General features: G+C 35.6%; 2 protein-coding genes across 5 annotated transcripts in view; one reads left to right on the forward strand and one right to left on the reverse strand.

Moving 5' to 3' along the window:
• Window positions 1–1,381, reverse strand: part of cacnb1 (calcium channel, voltage-dependent, beta 1 subunit) — a 42,920-nt gene extending 41,539 nt beyond the window's left edge. For 2 of the 4 annotated variants that reach the window (XM_032587116.1, XM_032587115.1), the window contains exon 1: window positions 1,114–1,381. In XM_032587116.1, the coding sequence (XP_032443007.1) occupies window positions 1,114–1,206 (93 nt within the window). In that variant the 5' untranslated portion in view covers window positions 1,207–1,381. The remainder of the gene's footprint in view (window positions 1–1,113) is intronic. The other 2 variants (XM_032587118.1, XM_032587117.1) reach the window with 1 other exon arrangement.
• Window positions 1,382–6,309: 4,928 nt separating this feature from the next.
• On the forward strand, window positions 6,310–10,166 carry rpl19 (ribosomal protein L19). Its single transcript, XM_032587120.1, has 6 exons — window positions 6,310–6,438; window positions 6,777–6,883; window positions 9,281–9,403; window positions 9,492–9,612; window positions 9,731–9,841; window positions 9,972–10,166. Exons 1-6 carry the CDS (start codon window positions 6,434–6,436, stop codon window positions 10,093–10,095), a joined length of 591 nt encoding a protein of 196 aa, XP_032443011.1. The 5' UTR covers window positions 6,310–6,433; the 3' UTR covers window positions 10,096–10,166.
• Window positions 10,167–13,706: the final 3,540 nt, after the last annotated feature.

The following is a 13,706-nucleotide window of genomic DNA, read 5'->3' on the forward strand; positions in this document are numbered from 1 at the left end:
TGAGTTCTCGACCCACAGTCCATCTCTCCAGAAGTACTGAGAAAATTCAGGATATTAGAGCTTCTCGTCTGCATGTCAACATGCGCTTTCCGTTTGATTGATAGGAGGAGCATACTTAAAACACACGAAGAGGACAAAATAAGACCAAACACCCTGCTGCCTGGACAAGAAGGTTGTCCATCTGTTTCTCGCCGCAGTCTCACTCCGCAGATAAAGATCAGATTTCTAAAAACAGACATGCTGAGGTGAGATGGTGATGTGATGGTGATAGTGGGACACTAGTAGGGAAGAACTGGACGGAGCTGTGGGGGATGAGCGAGATGAGAGGGAGCTGGTAAGAGTGGGAGTAAAGTGGAGAGAGCAGGATTTGGCATGGTTTGAAGCGCTGTTTGTCTCTGATGAGGTGTTTTTTCTTCTTCTCCTCTCTCTCTTCTCTAGAGAGACAATGACTGAGCTCGGCGTGGGTGTGTTTGTTCTAGATATTCTCATTTTTTCATCAATTTAAAGACTTATGACTAAACATGCCCACGTTACACACAAATCTTTAAAAACTGACACCTTGAAAAGGAAGGGAAACTAAAGCAGTAGGAAACTGGATCAAGTTTTATTCTAATAACACTGAATTTAATCTCCCTAAATTATGATTTAACAGGTTTAGAAGCTGAACATTTGTCTTTTAGTTCCCGATGCCAACATGTGTTTTCCATTTGATCAGATCAGCAGTTTGTTTGGGGTATAACAGATTAATTAAACAAAGGTGTGGTTTTCCTCAGAATCAGCCTCAAGCGTTACATCACGGTCTTACATCTCGAAGACAATTTGAAAAACAAAACAGAGAAAACTCGAAAGAGCTGCAGCCCTATATAAAAACCACCCGGATGTTATTGTCCCGTTAGTTATTTTTGATTCAATTGATGCTTAATGAGCGCACAGGCAATTCAAGCGACCGGAGAGCGCAGAACAACCTGTTAATCTCCAGAAGTGAAGCCGCTTTGCGCATTTAAAAAGCAGCTCATTCCTCACTCCAAAATGTAAAAAGAAAATCATAATTATTAGCTTTTTTTGTCAGAAAATTGAATCATCTTTCCCCTCTCTCTCATTCTGTGGTCTTACCTGCGTGTGCGCATGGTGGTCGATCATGCCCATTGGGATCTCCTGGTTTGGGGTCGAAGGCGTCCTGGACATACTACTACTTTTCTGTACCATTTGATTTCACTTTTTAAAGAATCTCTTTCAGTTGTCGTATGTTTATGATGGTGTGGACGGAGTCATCTTTCTTTCTGTCCAGGGGAGGGGAGAGCTCGGAGATGGATCTGAGCTGGCTGGTAAAAATAATGGCAACAGCTGCCTCCCTCCAGCCTATAGCGCTACACACTGGCGCACTGAGCGCCGACACGGCTGTCAAGTGTGCGGAATGACGCACGGACGCATCCGGTTGGAGAAATGTTTTTTTTAAATATTGTATTTCTTTTTTTTAATAAGTTCGCGTATAATAATAATAATAATAATAATAATAATAATAATAATAATAATAATAATAATAATAATAATTTATTAAGTGATTAACAATAATTAAGGCCACGTATAGAAAAAAACGAGGGGTAAATTTCCGCCCAAAAACTCAGAAATTTTAGATCATTCTCAGAAATTTTCTAGGAAAAAAAAAAAAAAAAGCTTGGAAATTTCTGAGTTTTAAAAGTCGAGAATTTACTAGAAAAAAATCTACAATTTTTAAATTAATCCCATAAAACATCTAGAAAAAACAAGGAAATTTCTATGTTTGAATATTCGCAATTTTTCTTTAAAAAAAACTCAGAAATTTTTAGCTTTCTAAAAAAAAACAAAAAATTGAAAGCTATCTAGAAAAGTAAAAAGAAATGATAATAAAATAAATAAATAAATAAAACTTTTGTTCTGTTCACTATTCACTCCTTACAAAAAGAACGACAAAAAACGAAATAAATGAACAAATAAATACAAAATAAATCCAAGCAGTCATATCCTAAATATTTTTCATGTTTAAAATAACATTTATAATGAATTCCATATCCACTTATAATATAAATATAGAAAAATAAAGATGTAACTTTCCATATTTTCCTAAATAAACTCTGTATACATTTGACATGGATGTTTTGAACAAACCATATCAGAATAATAAAACGCATACAGCTAAGTTAATAACACAATCTGAAAAAATATACTGGACGACGGATTATTCAACATTGAATTAAATAGCTAAACTGGTTGCAATAAAGAAGAAAGTATCATAAGATTTCAGAATCATTTTTTTGTGGGAGCTTAAAACTTGTCTAACCTCCTGTAGCAACAAGCTGCGCTACACAAAGAAAGCTAGATAAAGAAATAAACTTTTTCCTGCTGCTGTTGTGACGTTATTAATGTCTGGCCACATTATTATGGTAAGCCCTACGGCTTTTATTTTGAAGGACGCATGCTCCAGCTACCGGCGTGTTTCTGTGTTTTTGTCCGCTTTTACATGGTTTGCGCCGCTTGTGAGAGATCAACAGACTCCAGCTGGAGGCTGTGGTCCACGCCCCGACGAAACGACTCCACCTTCACTGAGTGAGTGATGAGCGAGCAGCAGAGCTCCGTGTAATGAAGGCCAGGACACACAAATCCACAGACAAAGAGGTCCTGCAGGGTTGTAATGACGCAGAAAATGTTCGTCTTCTCCTTTAGTTTTTGTAGTAGAGCAGGAAGCCATTATGATCTGAAGAAACGAACACGTGGTTTTACACTGAGCGCGTTGTTCTGTTCAGGGACACGGATGACCTGATGCTGACCTCACATGACAAAAGAAATCATTAAAGCGCTGTGAGGTGAGCATCATCTGAAAAATACTAATACTGCTGGATTCAGTTTTTAATCAACTTAAACATATTTTCCACAAATTGTGACATCTGTCGACAAGAGTCCTACACCAGGAAGTATTTTGTGAGGTTCATTTTTGATTTCTATCTATCAACAATTTTTATTTCCAACATGTTTCTGTGTTTTTTTCCCCAGTTTTACTTTCTTTAAAGGATCAGTAGTTTTATGTATTTTCCAAGCACATAGTACCAATAAAGTAATTATAATAGCTTCGGTTGCTAAATATGTCAAATATGATTTCAAAGAAATTTAACTTTTTAATTTAATGCCTTGAAATTGGGCCTCTGTCTCTTTAAAAACTGCTCAGGAAGTCATCGAAACCTCGCTCTTGTATTAACCCTTTAACAACATTCAGTTGCTCGTATAATGAGATGCGAAGTTCCACCTGGTGTTTGCTAATTGCTTCTGGCTAGTCTGAAGGAGCTGAGTTGGGAAATGCTGTGGAGGCAGAAGCTAGGTCCACACAGAAATTTTGCACAGCTGAATGGTTGCCATGGAGATTCAAGGATTCCTCAAACATGCATGAAAGAATCAATGCAAGACTCCATGTATGTTTTTAATGAGAGAATAATGTTATATCAAGATGTAAAGGTGAAAAAAAGTCAATTGTTCGCAATATTACATTTATAAAAGCCACTTTGTGAAGAATATGCATTTTGAAATTGAGGAAAAACTCATAGAAATTTAATAGTAGAACCACAAAGCTGTTTAGCAGTAATCAATGTGCTGCATACTCTAATAATGATGAATACTTATAAATGAGATTGTTTCTGGAGATTAATACTCTGCCCACGTAACAGTATTAAGATAAAAATGTGTGCAATAGAGACACTTTTCCATCATGCAGTCGGTATCAGAGCTGATGGACCGAACACCCACAACGTTATATCTTCTGCTTCTGCAGATTGTGTGTCCGGTGAGCTGGTGGGAGGAAGCTTAAAACCAATTTTCCTCTTTTTAAAAGAATCAACAAATCCTTTTAAAGTTGTTTTGGAGGCAGATATCTCAGTGGCTTCCTGTGACTTTGCTGTCCTGGCTGCTGGGGAAAGAGAAACAAAGTTCAAAATGACATTTCTGGTAGTTTGTTGATATTCTTCTTAGAAGGTTCTGTGAATTTTATTAATCCACAATTTAGATTTTTGCTCTTGCACTGCTCCAGATTGCAGGTCATTTCCATGTATTTGGTACAAACCAAACATATACTTAGCAATTCTTTAAACCATGCTATCTATATCTTACTACAACTTTGTTCACAGTACATTTTTCTTTTTGAAGTGAATGTATTATGCAAAATTAATATTTGGGTTTAACTTCTTCTAAAAGCAGCCTAAGTACTTTAAAAAACCACAGTGGTTTTTTGGCAATAAGTAAATTTTTTTTTTGTGAGTTTAAAAAATCTCCTGATTGTTGAGTCACATTGCGCTGTTACCAAGCAACCCCCGCCAAGCCCAGCCCCCGTTATCTAGCGACTCAAGCTGAGTTCCAGCATATGTGATCAGCTAGTTTTACTGCTGTATGTGTTAATACAAGGAACCACAAAAGGTCGCCTGTAAGGAAAATACTCCTTAGTATCACTACTCTTCAGTAAAACGTCTGGATTCTCTGCCCACTGTGAGTAACTTCATTAAATTAAGAAGAAACATGTTTTAAACAAAAATTCACCATACATATGTTTTATGTTGAAAGAAACTGATTTGCAAAACCATTTATTTTGCCTGCTTTTGTTATTTTGCGATTATATTATGTATATGAATTATTGCATGTCTTAAAATACCAACATTTTGTTCCATTTGGTTATGTATAATATTTTAATATTTAAAATATCAAATGATTGATGTTCTGGTCAGTTATTCTCTTAGTAAACTTTTTAACAAAGACATTTTTATTTTTATTCTTGAGCAATTTCTTGTATGGTTGCTTTTTAGTAGTGCTGTACTTACTTGAGTAGAACCTTTGGGTACTCGGACCCAAAACTAGATGTAGATCTCATTATATTTCTGAACAGGAGTGCATTGAATTCTATTAATTCCAATTATAGTGGGATCAAATTAGATTTCTGGTTATTAAGCATTAAATGGTCCAGTTTCTGTTAGTAGAAATAAAATAGAAGCTGATTTTTGCTCTAATTTTGGTTGTATTATTAAAATTCAGAGAAATAAAATTCCTTCCTTTTGATGAAATAAATATTGCAAAAATGTGAATCAGTTAGCTGCATTCCACATCATTAATGGGAACTAAATGTGACCTTGCAGTGTAACTTTTCAACAACTGACCTTAAAATCGGACGCACCACAATCAATCTAAATTAAGGAAGTATTTGCAGATGCTTCCAAATATCACAACTCATAAAAGAGCTTTCTTCTGAACAGAAAGCAGGTCATCATCACACAGTAAAGCATTTTAAAGCTTCTTGGTTCAGTTCTTCTGCTGCATTGGACATTGCTGGTGAATCCTCTGTAAAGTTTTCATTCGCTGCTCTCTGAGTTGCATGAGGTGAAGACGTCACAGAGAGGTCCTTATGCACCCACACTGTAAGCCTGCAGCCTCCATGTGGTGACGGGATGGTGCTCCAGAAGGTCGAGGACAGAACAATAGCTAGTCAAATTGTGCTGTACCAGTTGGCTATTTTTACAAGAGTCTTTCTAAGTACCCACCAGCTACACCAACACACTGTTCTCACTTCCTCCTCTTAATAGATGACACTTAAAAAGTAAAAGATCTTTCTTTTTTTTTGCTCTCTTCAAATGCTCTGAATAGTTTTATATTTTCTGCATAATTTAGACTTACATGTGGTCTTGCATGTCAACAATTTACTGTAATGCAATTTGCTTATTTATTCATTTTATTATAAGAGTGAAAGAGTAAATTTAACAGTGCACCAGTCCAAACTCATGCTTAAAGCATTATCATTTTTAAAGCTAATATGTCTATTTTAATAACATTTCATAAATATGAAATAATAAGCCAAAGGTTACATTTTTTAAAATAATTACTCACACATCTGAACACACAGCGACAAAACATTAGAAAGTTTGATGCTTTTTTTTAGTCATTTAATGGTTAAAAATTAAGAACACAAATTAAATTGTAATGTTTACCACATACTATTAGCATTTAGTCTTTTATTTTTCTTATGATCTCAAAAATAGGACTCAGTTATAGTTTATATATCCGTGTACATAAACTTGTTGATTCTTGTTTCAATGGCGCCCTCTGGTGTACATACAGAAGAATACATATGTGGTACAGATTGACCCATAATTCATTGCGAACGCATTGGCTCGTACCAATATTTTGATGAGACAGGGACGGGGGTTGCCAGTTAGACACAATTTTTAACGTAGCTTTATTTTAGTCATATTTACATGTACTTGATCTTTAGATATATAATTTATGAACTTTAAAATTTGTGTAGTAGTAACAGCTAAGTGTTACTTAAATTCAAACGAAGTTGCTTCATGATAACAAATGGACGCTCCTCTGAAAATGGTATCTTCCTGTCTGCCTCTCAAGCCTTCCTTTTCCTACTGAAGTAGCAGCCATGAGGTAGGACCGCAGCTGATAGCATGATAAAAGTCACAATTTAACTGTTTAAATACACACATAGATATAGTATTGGCAAAAATAAGAAATTCAAGTTTGTTCTTGACACATATTTCTGTTTTAGTCATCATTCCAGGCTTATATTTGACATATTTACTTGTTTTTATCCAACACGATGTAGCGACAGGGAGGCCATGTTGGCAGCCTGCTAGCCACCGGGTAGTTGGGAGTTAGCTGTGTGGCTAGCATCTGGTGCTATTGTTGAATAAATAGATAAATACACATGGAGAAATATTTCTACCGTAGTTATGATCTTCTGAATCCGTGTTTTGTTGTTTCAGCATGCTCAGGCTCCAGAAGAGGCTGGCCTCCAGCGTCCTCCGCTGCGGAAAGAAGAAAGTCTGGCTAGACCCCAACGAGACAAATGAGATCGCTAACGCCAACTCCCGTAATTTATTTTTTAATTTGCTTTTCTGTCTGATTCTTCAGAAGCAATTTTGCAGTTGCAGTAACCCTTGTGTTCTTATATCTTGGTTGCAAATGGCTCAAAATTCGAGTACTTTTCCATTTTCCTTAATTTGTTCCTCTAAATTTTGTATATTTGTTTGTCGTTATGCTGAGCTTGAAAACTAAAGTCAAAATCCTCGTTTGTGCTCACAATCTTTGCCAATCAATCTTTCTGCAAAGCTTTCCAGCAGCTTTTGAGCTACTTGTTGAGGTTTCATGTTAAAAAACGTAATTTAGTTCGTGGTTTGCCCACTGAAAAATGTGATACCAGAATCATGGATGTCAATTTAAAAATAAGAGAGGGGTTAGGTTTTGAAAAACTGAGATTCAAGTATTGTCCAAATCCAAACTTTCTCAAAAATATGAAATTGTCATCAATGTTTTGCGCTTCTTTCTTCTTACAATCAAGGTTGATTTGTTGCTGTAAATCCTACCAGAAAGTCTGAATCATTAAGTTTGAAAACAGATCATCTTGCTTGAAATATTTTAAAGTAAAACCAGAAAGTTATGTCCAGAAATTAAATAATTGTACTTTCTTTGTTTTATTATTGTGTCTGAACTTGTCCGGGCATGTACTCGCATATCAAATCAGATTGTCTTTGACGTGGAGATAGTTAAACATTAACAAATCATTAGCTTGGTTCACTTAAAATCTGAGTTTTGTTTTACCAAATCATCAGCCATAGGCCATTTGTTTGTCTTTACCAGGAATGAAAGAAATGAGTTTTTATTGTACATTAGCTTTGGAAATTCTTCAAACAGCAACCTACAATATTGTGAAAAGGCTGCTTTAGGGAAGGATTAAATAAGGATTCTCTAGTTAAGCTACTGGAGTGAAAATAGCAGCTGCATCCAATAATTATTTTAGTAATCGAATATTCTATCGATTATTCTGGTGATTAATTGAATAATCCTACATAAAGAGTCAAATTCTAAAAAAATCTACTTACAAATGTACAAAACAGAGAATTCAAGTAAACAACCCATTTAATTGGTCTTTTTAAATAACCTTTTATTGCTTAAAATGCAAACCTCCATTTCAGTTTCAACTCTGATGTGTGACAAACTGACGAATTCCAACTATTATAAATAATTGAAATATTCTCTCATAGTATCTCATTTAAGTTGAGACAGAATCATAGCAACCAATAAATGTTTAATCTCTTCTGTTGCTGTGCTTTTATATTTGTTGCTCTTACAGTAAGAGCTGCATAGTTTTTTTTTTTGGTCAAAACTTAGACTTAACTAAGATCCTGCCAGGTAGCCACTACGATCAGTCGTTACATGCAACCAGAAGATACCATCTTGTAAATCTGCAACATGACAGATTACCAAACATTTAGGTTAATGTATTATGCAAAGCGAACATGAATAATTTCCATCGGACACTGCTGACAAGTTTGATGTATGCAGAGGATGTTTACTGTTAGGGTGCTGCAACATCAGTCACACGCTTTTGTGGAAAGCTAGTTCTGCACAATGTTTGTCCTGATTAATTTGAAATGTTTCCACATTTTTGAATGTTTGTCATTTTCTGGGTGATTTGATTTGGTTCTCTCCGTCTCCTTCCATAGCTAAAAATAGCACCTACTGTACACATATCAACATGGTGTACAGTTGGCGAAAGTAACACAAATTATCCAAGAAATCAATTCAGTTCTGATTGAGTTCAAATGTTTTCTTGCATTTATTTAATGTAGGAGGATGTTGTACTGTCTTTGGTATTGAGATACAAAAACTGAGGTAATTTACAAACTTTAACTTCTGCTAAGCGTTTTTCAAAGTGGTGGCCACTAGGGGGGCTAAAGGAGCCTCTGAATGCTGGAAGTATGGTGTGGGGGAAAAAGTAAAAAATGTAATCTAATTTTTAAATATTTTAAAGTCTAATCTATTTTTCAATCACTACTAAAAAATGTAAGTTAAATCATTTATTGAAATGTTATTTACTTGTCTCACCATGCTCATCTTTCTGATTGGCTGCCAGTCAAATTTATTAAGCTGCTTTCACACAAGCAAGTGTGAAATGGAAAAGTTAGACATTAAAAAAACCCAAAGGAAGCATCCAGCAGCAGCTTCAAAAAACCTCTTTCTTCAAGTAAAATCAGAAGGAATGAGGCAGCATTTATGCTAAATAAATAACTAATAAATAATAACCATTGAATAGTGAATAAAAGTGAGAAAGCCATTTAAAAAAATTACTTGACATTTTGTAGCATTGGCTGTAAGTTTTCAAAGGGGGGTTGTCGTGAATTATCTTTAATCTGATGCAATCCTAATTCACACTTCTAGTTTCCCAGTTTTTGTTTTTTGTTAAATGTTTTGTTTGTTTGTTTTTCAGGCCAGCAGATCCGTAAACTGGTCAAAGATGGTCTTATCATCAGGAAACCGGTGACTGTCCACTCCAGGGCCCGGTGCCGCAAGAACACGCTGGCACGCCGCAAAGGAAGGCACATGGGAACCGGTACGTTGAAGCTTGTTGTTTGTTTTTTTTAAGAAAATAGCAAATAAAAGTTTCAAACAAAATTTTTGTGGTTAATTTTTGTAATCAGGTAAGAGAAAGGGTACAGCCAACGCCCGTATGCCGGAGAAGCTTTGCTGGATGCGTCGCATGAGGATCCTGCGTCGTCTGCTGCGTCGCTACAGGGAGGCCAAAAAAATCGACAGGCACATGTAGGTTTCCGGGACCTGGAGCCGTTTTCGCTCGTCTTCTCAAGCTAACTGGGATGTTGTGATATGAGCTTCTGTATCCTGATGCTTTTTCATTTTGCCCTTTTTGAATTTCCTTCAGGTACCACAGCCTCTACCTGAGGGCCAAGGGTAACGTTTTCAAGAATAAGCGCATCCTAATGGAGCACATCCACAAGCTGAAGGCCGACAAGGCCCGCAAGAAGCTCCTGGCGTAAGTATTCATGTCCAGACAGGATTTACAATATTATCATCTCCAACTAGTTTATGGTATTTGTAAACACTTAATTGAAAGAAATCATTTAGAAATCAGTAAAATGATGGTGGTTCTGATCTTTGCGCAGCGATCAGGCCGAGGCTCGTCGTACCAAGACGAAGGAGGCTCGCAAGCGCAGAGAGGAGCGCCTCCAGGCCAAGAAGGAGGAGTTCATTAAGAGCCTGTCCAAGGAGGAGGAGACCAAGAAGTAGTCTGGTTCTTTTTGTTCCCCCTGACTGTGCCAGCTGTCAAGTGCTGATAATAAAAAGTGTACATAAAGACAGTTGCTGTTTGCTGTTCTTTCTTTCTTTCTTTTCGATGTAATTGAGCAAACTGCTGGAAAGATTGAAATTCATTAATTTAGTTAGCAAGTAATCATTAATTGTGGTGATTTACTGAAATAATATACCAAGAGCTGTATTTAAGCCAAAATTTTACAAAACATACAATTTGCATTTTATATTGTCATTTTGTATTGCAAATATTTTCTATCCCAAACTCAAATGTCAGCTTTAGCTGACGTATGTGTTTCAAATCCTATAAAAGTCTCTTATTAAGCATATTTTGCTTTCCTATTATTAATTAGTTGATTAAGAAAACTAGTTAACATATCAGCTCTACACGGTACTGATCGGTGAAGCAGAAAGGGCTTAATTAAGGAATTTTTTTGTGGTTAAAATGAAAAATCTACTGAATGCCATTTTTAATTGATTACTATATCTTACTAAAATTAAGGTTCTCTTTTTATTAGTTTTGGTAAATCTTAATGGATCAATTTGATTTATGTTTTTAAATCATTATTCAAGATCACTACACATTTCTGAGACGTCCTAAATGTATCTGATTTTTTTTTTTAAATATTTGAAGGTCTATCTAATTTTCTACATGATTGAATATCATTTCTAAAATATTTTATGCTAGTTCTCAATCTGTTTTGATTTTTAAAGCTTCTCAAAATAGCAACATTTGAAAAAAAAAAAGGGGAATCTTCATGTGAAATGGTTGAACTTGTTTTTTGTTTAACGAGATTTCTACTGTTCAGGTGGCTAAAAAAGACTCACTATTAAATTTTTCCACATGAACAGAAGTTTTACTCTTTTGATTTTAAAATGTACCAGTTAGTAGCGTCTGAGGGTTGAATGCTACTCTAAATTGGGCGTGGCAGCAGAACAATTCACATCAAACGTCCAAACTGGATTTGTAAAGGATCAAGAAGGCTAACATTAGGCTTCTGGAGTGTTTTTTTCTCAAAAAAATGAAACTTTAATTTCTTAAAGATTTGTGTACTTAGCATAAAAGCCAAATCAACAGCAGGAGCAACGCACAAAAAACACAAACTACCATTTCTGCCAAGGCGGGTGATTAAAATATCTGTCCTCAAATATGCCCAAGTAGTTTGTTGTATAATCATTTTACTCAAAAATCAATTCATATCCAACAATGTTAGGATTCTCATAATGAAAAATGGCATAAATTTAAATTGTGAAAGCTGCAGTATGTAACTTTTATACATTATTTACTTGTTGTTCAATGTGCTGATAGAGGGAAAAAAACAACTTATTGTTCCAGAAAAATGGTTTCTTCTCCTGGCTCTGATTGGTTGTCAGAAAATTACCGTTTCAACAAATACATAAAAAAATATATTTTTCATAAAAGTTGCAGACAACAGCTTTAAAAGGTCAGTTCCTTTTTTATGACATCTCAAGTTAAATCCAGAAATATTAACAAGAGGTTATTCTAAATAACAGCTTACAGGAGTGTATTTATGCCCCTATAAACCAATTGCAGGGATTCAGATGATGCAAGGTCAAATTTCTTTTGTTGTTTTTGATCTATATATCTATATAGCATTTTTATAATCAGGAATGGCAATACAGTCACTTGATTGTTCCTGGGAAATACAAAAAACCTCCACCAGGCAAGAGAGTTGCAAATTTAGGTTGTTCGTATCATTACGCAGATACACAAGGTACTGAATCACTAATGACATCTACAGTATTTGGATGTATCCAAAGCTTGCATGTCATTGTCATGTTTTAGTTGAGATTGAGGGACAAGACTAGTTTTTTGTTTGCTTGTTTCAACACATCTAGCTGAATCTATTTATTAGCCTTTTGAAAATGCCAGAGTCAGTTGGCTGTTCAACAATGACTGAATATATTGGTATTTTCTTTTGTTCACATAATTAGGATACAATACTTTGACCTTTTTGAATTAGTATGAAATAACTAAAAACTGCTATACTTAATAAAAACAATATTTAACTAATAACTGATACAAACTTGCAAGCACACTATAAAAACCTAATTAAAACAAACTGAATTAGTCAAACAAAAAGTCACAACAAAGTAAAACTAAACTCTAACAGAAAATCCAAAACTATCATAACCCTGTGCTAGACTTGCTCTTTCATCGATTCTACTGCGTGAGTAAATTACAAACATCAAATGTTAGCTGATGCTGCTCATTTACTTCCAGGTTTCCCCCCCAATACTAACCTACATCCCTGTGTAATGTGTTGATGTAACCTTTGTCCAACAATTGTACAAAATTGAAATTGTGTTTATCGGCAAACACAGTTTGGCATCTTCAGACACGTGCATCGCTAGGCGAAGGTGGATGCCAGTTTGACAACAAGGTGCTTACTGTTAGATATGTTCCTCACGTCACATTAGGAGTGAATGTTAATGTTACATGATTTACAATCGAAAACGGCCTAAAATTTATTTACACGTTTCAAACAACGCAGGCCATAGTGTCTACTTCTCAAACAAAACAAAAAAAAACTGTCCATAACCTTGTTCTTCCTCCCAGTTCTGTTTCCCATAAAGTCTGGTTTCAATTCAATGAAGTGAATTTAATTTCTTCCAAAGCTCCAGACATTTTGACTTCCTCCCACAGTCCAAAAATACACCGCGAAGGTTCACTGGTCTCTTCAGTTAGCCTTTGACTTGAGTATGTTTTGTTGTTTGTCATCCGTTGCCCTGGCAACCTAACCATGGCGTAGCCCTCCTTTCACCCAATGATTACTTGAGATCGGCAGTATACCCCGGCAAATCAATACAGCACACACTAAACACTTTTACATTTAAAATTAGGTTTAAGCCTTCAAAATAGGGAGCAAGTTAAAAGAAAATATGTACAGTACAGACCAAAAGTTTGGACACACCTTTTAATTCAATGAGTTTCCTTTATTTTCATGACTATTGACATTGTAGATTCACACTGAAGGCATCAAAACTATGAATAACACATGTGGAAATATGCACTAAACAAAAAAGTGTAAAACAACTAAAAAAATCCCTTATATTCTAGTTTCTTCAAAGTAGCAACCTTTTGCTGTGATTACTGCTTTGCACACACTCTGCATTTTCTTGATGAGCTTCAAGAGGTCGTCACCTGAAATGGTTTTCACTTCATAGGTGTGCCCTGTCAGGTTAATAAGTGGGATTTCTTGCCTTATAAATAGTCATGAAAATAAAGAAAACCCATTGAATTAGAAAGGTGTGTCCAAACTTTTGGTCTGTACTGTATGTTTTGTGCTACTGGATCATACTGAAGTTTTGAGCAAAGGTTCAAGTCAAATTTCCTCTGAAACCTTTCTAAAAACCTGCCAAATGATGCGCAAAGCAGCCCAAATTTTACCAAAGCTGTTTTTTTCCCCAGCCAATGTGTTCAAAAGCAGCCCAATCTGGCAACACTGAATGGGACCCAGAACAGATCCGTGATGTACCCCACAGGGCTGGTCAGCTGAATCAGACATTACCCCATTTATAAAAACAGAAATCAAGTCTGGAACTACTTTACTGTTTCAGTATCTGGA

The sequence above is a fragment of the Xiphophorus hellerii genome, chromosome 16 (genome assembly GCF_003331165.1).
Source record: "Xiphophorus hellerii strain 12219 chromosome 16, Xiphophorus_hellerii-4.1, whole genome shotgun sequence".
In the NCBI taxonomy this organism is placed as follows: Eukaryota; Metazoa; Chordata; class Actinopteri; order Cyprinodontiformes; family Poeciliidae; genus Xiphophorus; species Xiphophorus hellerii.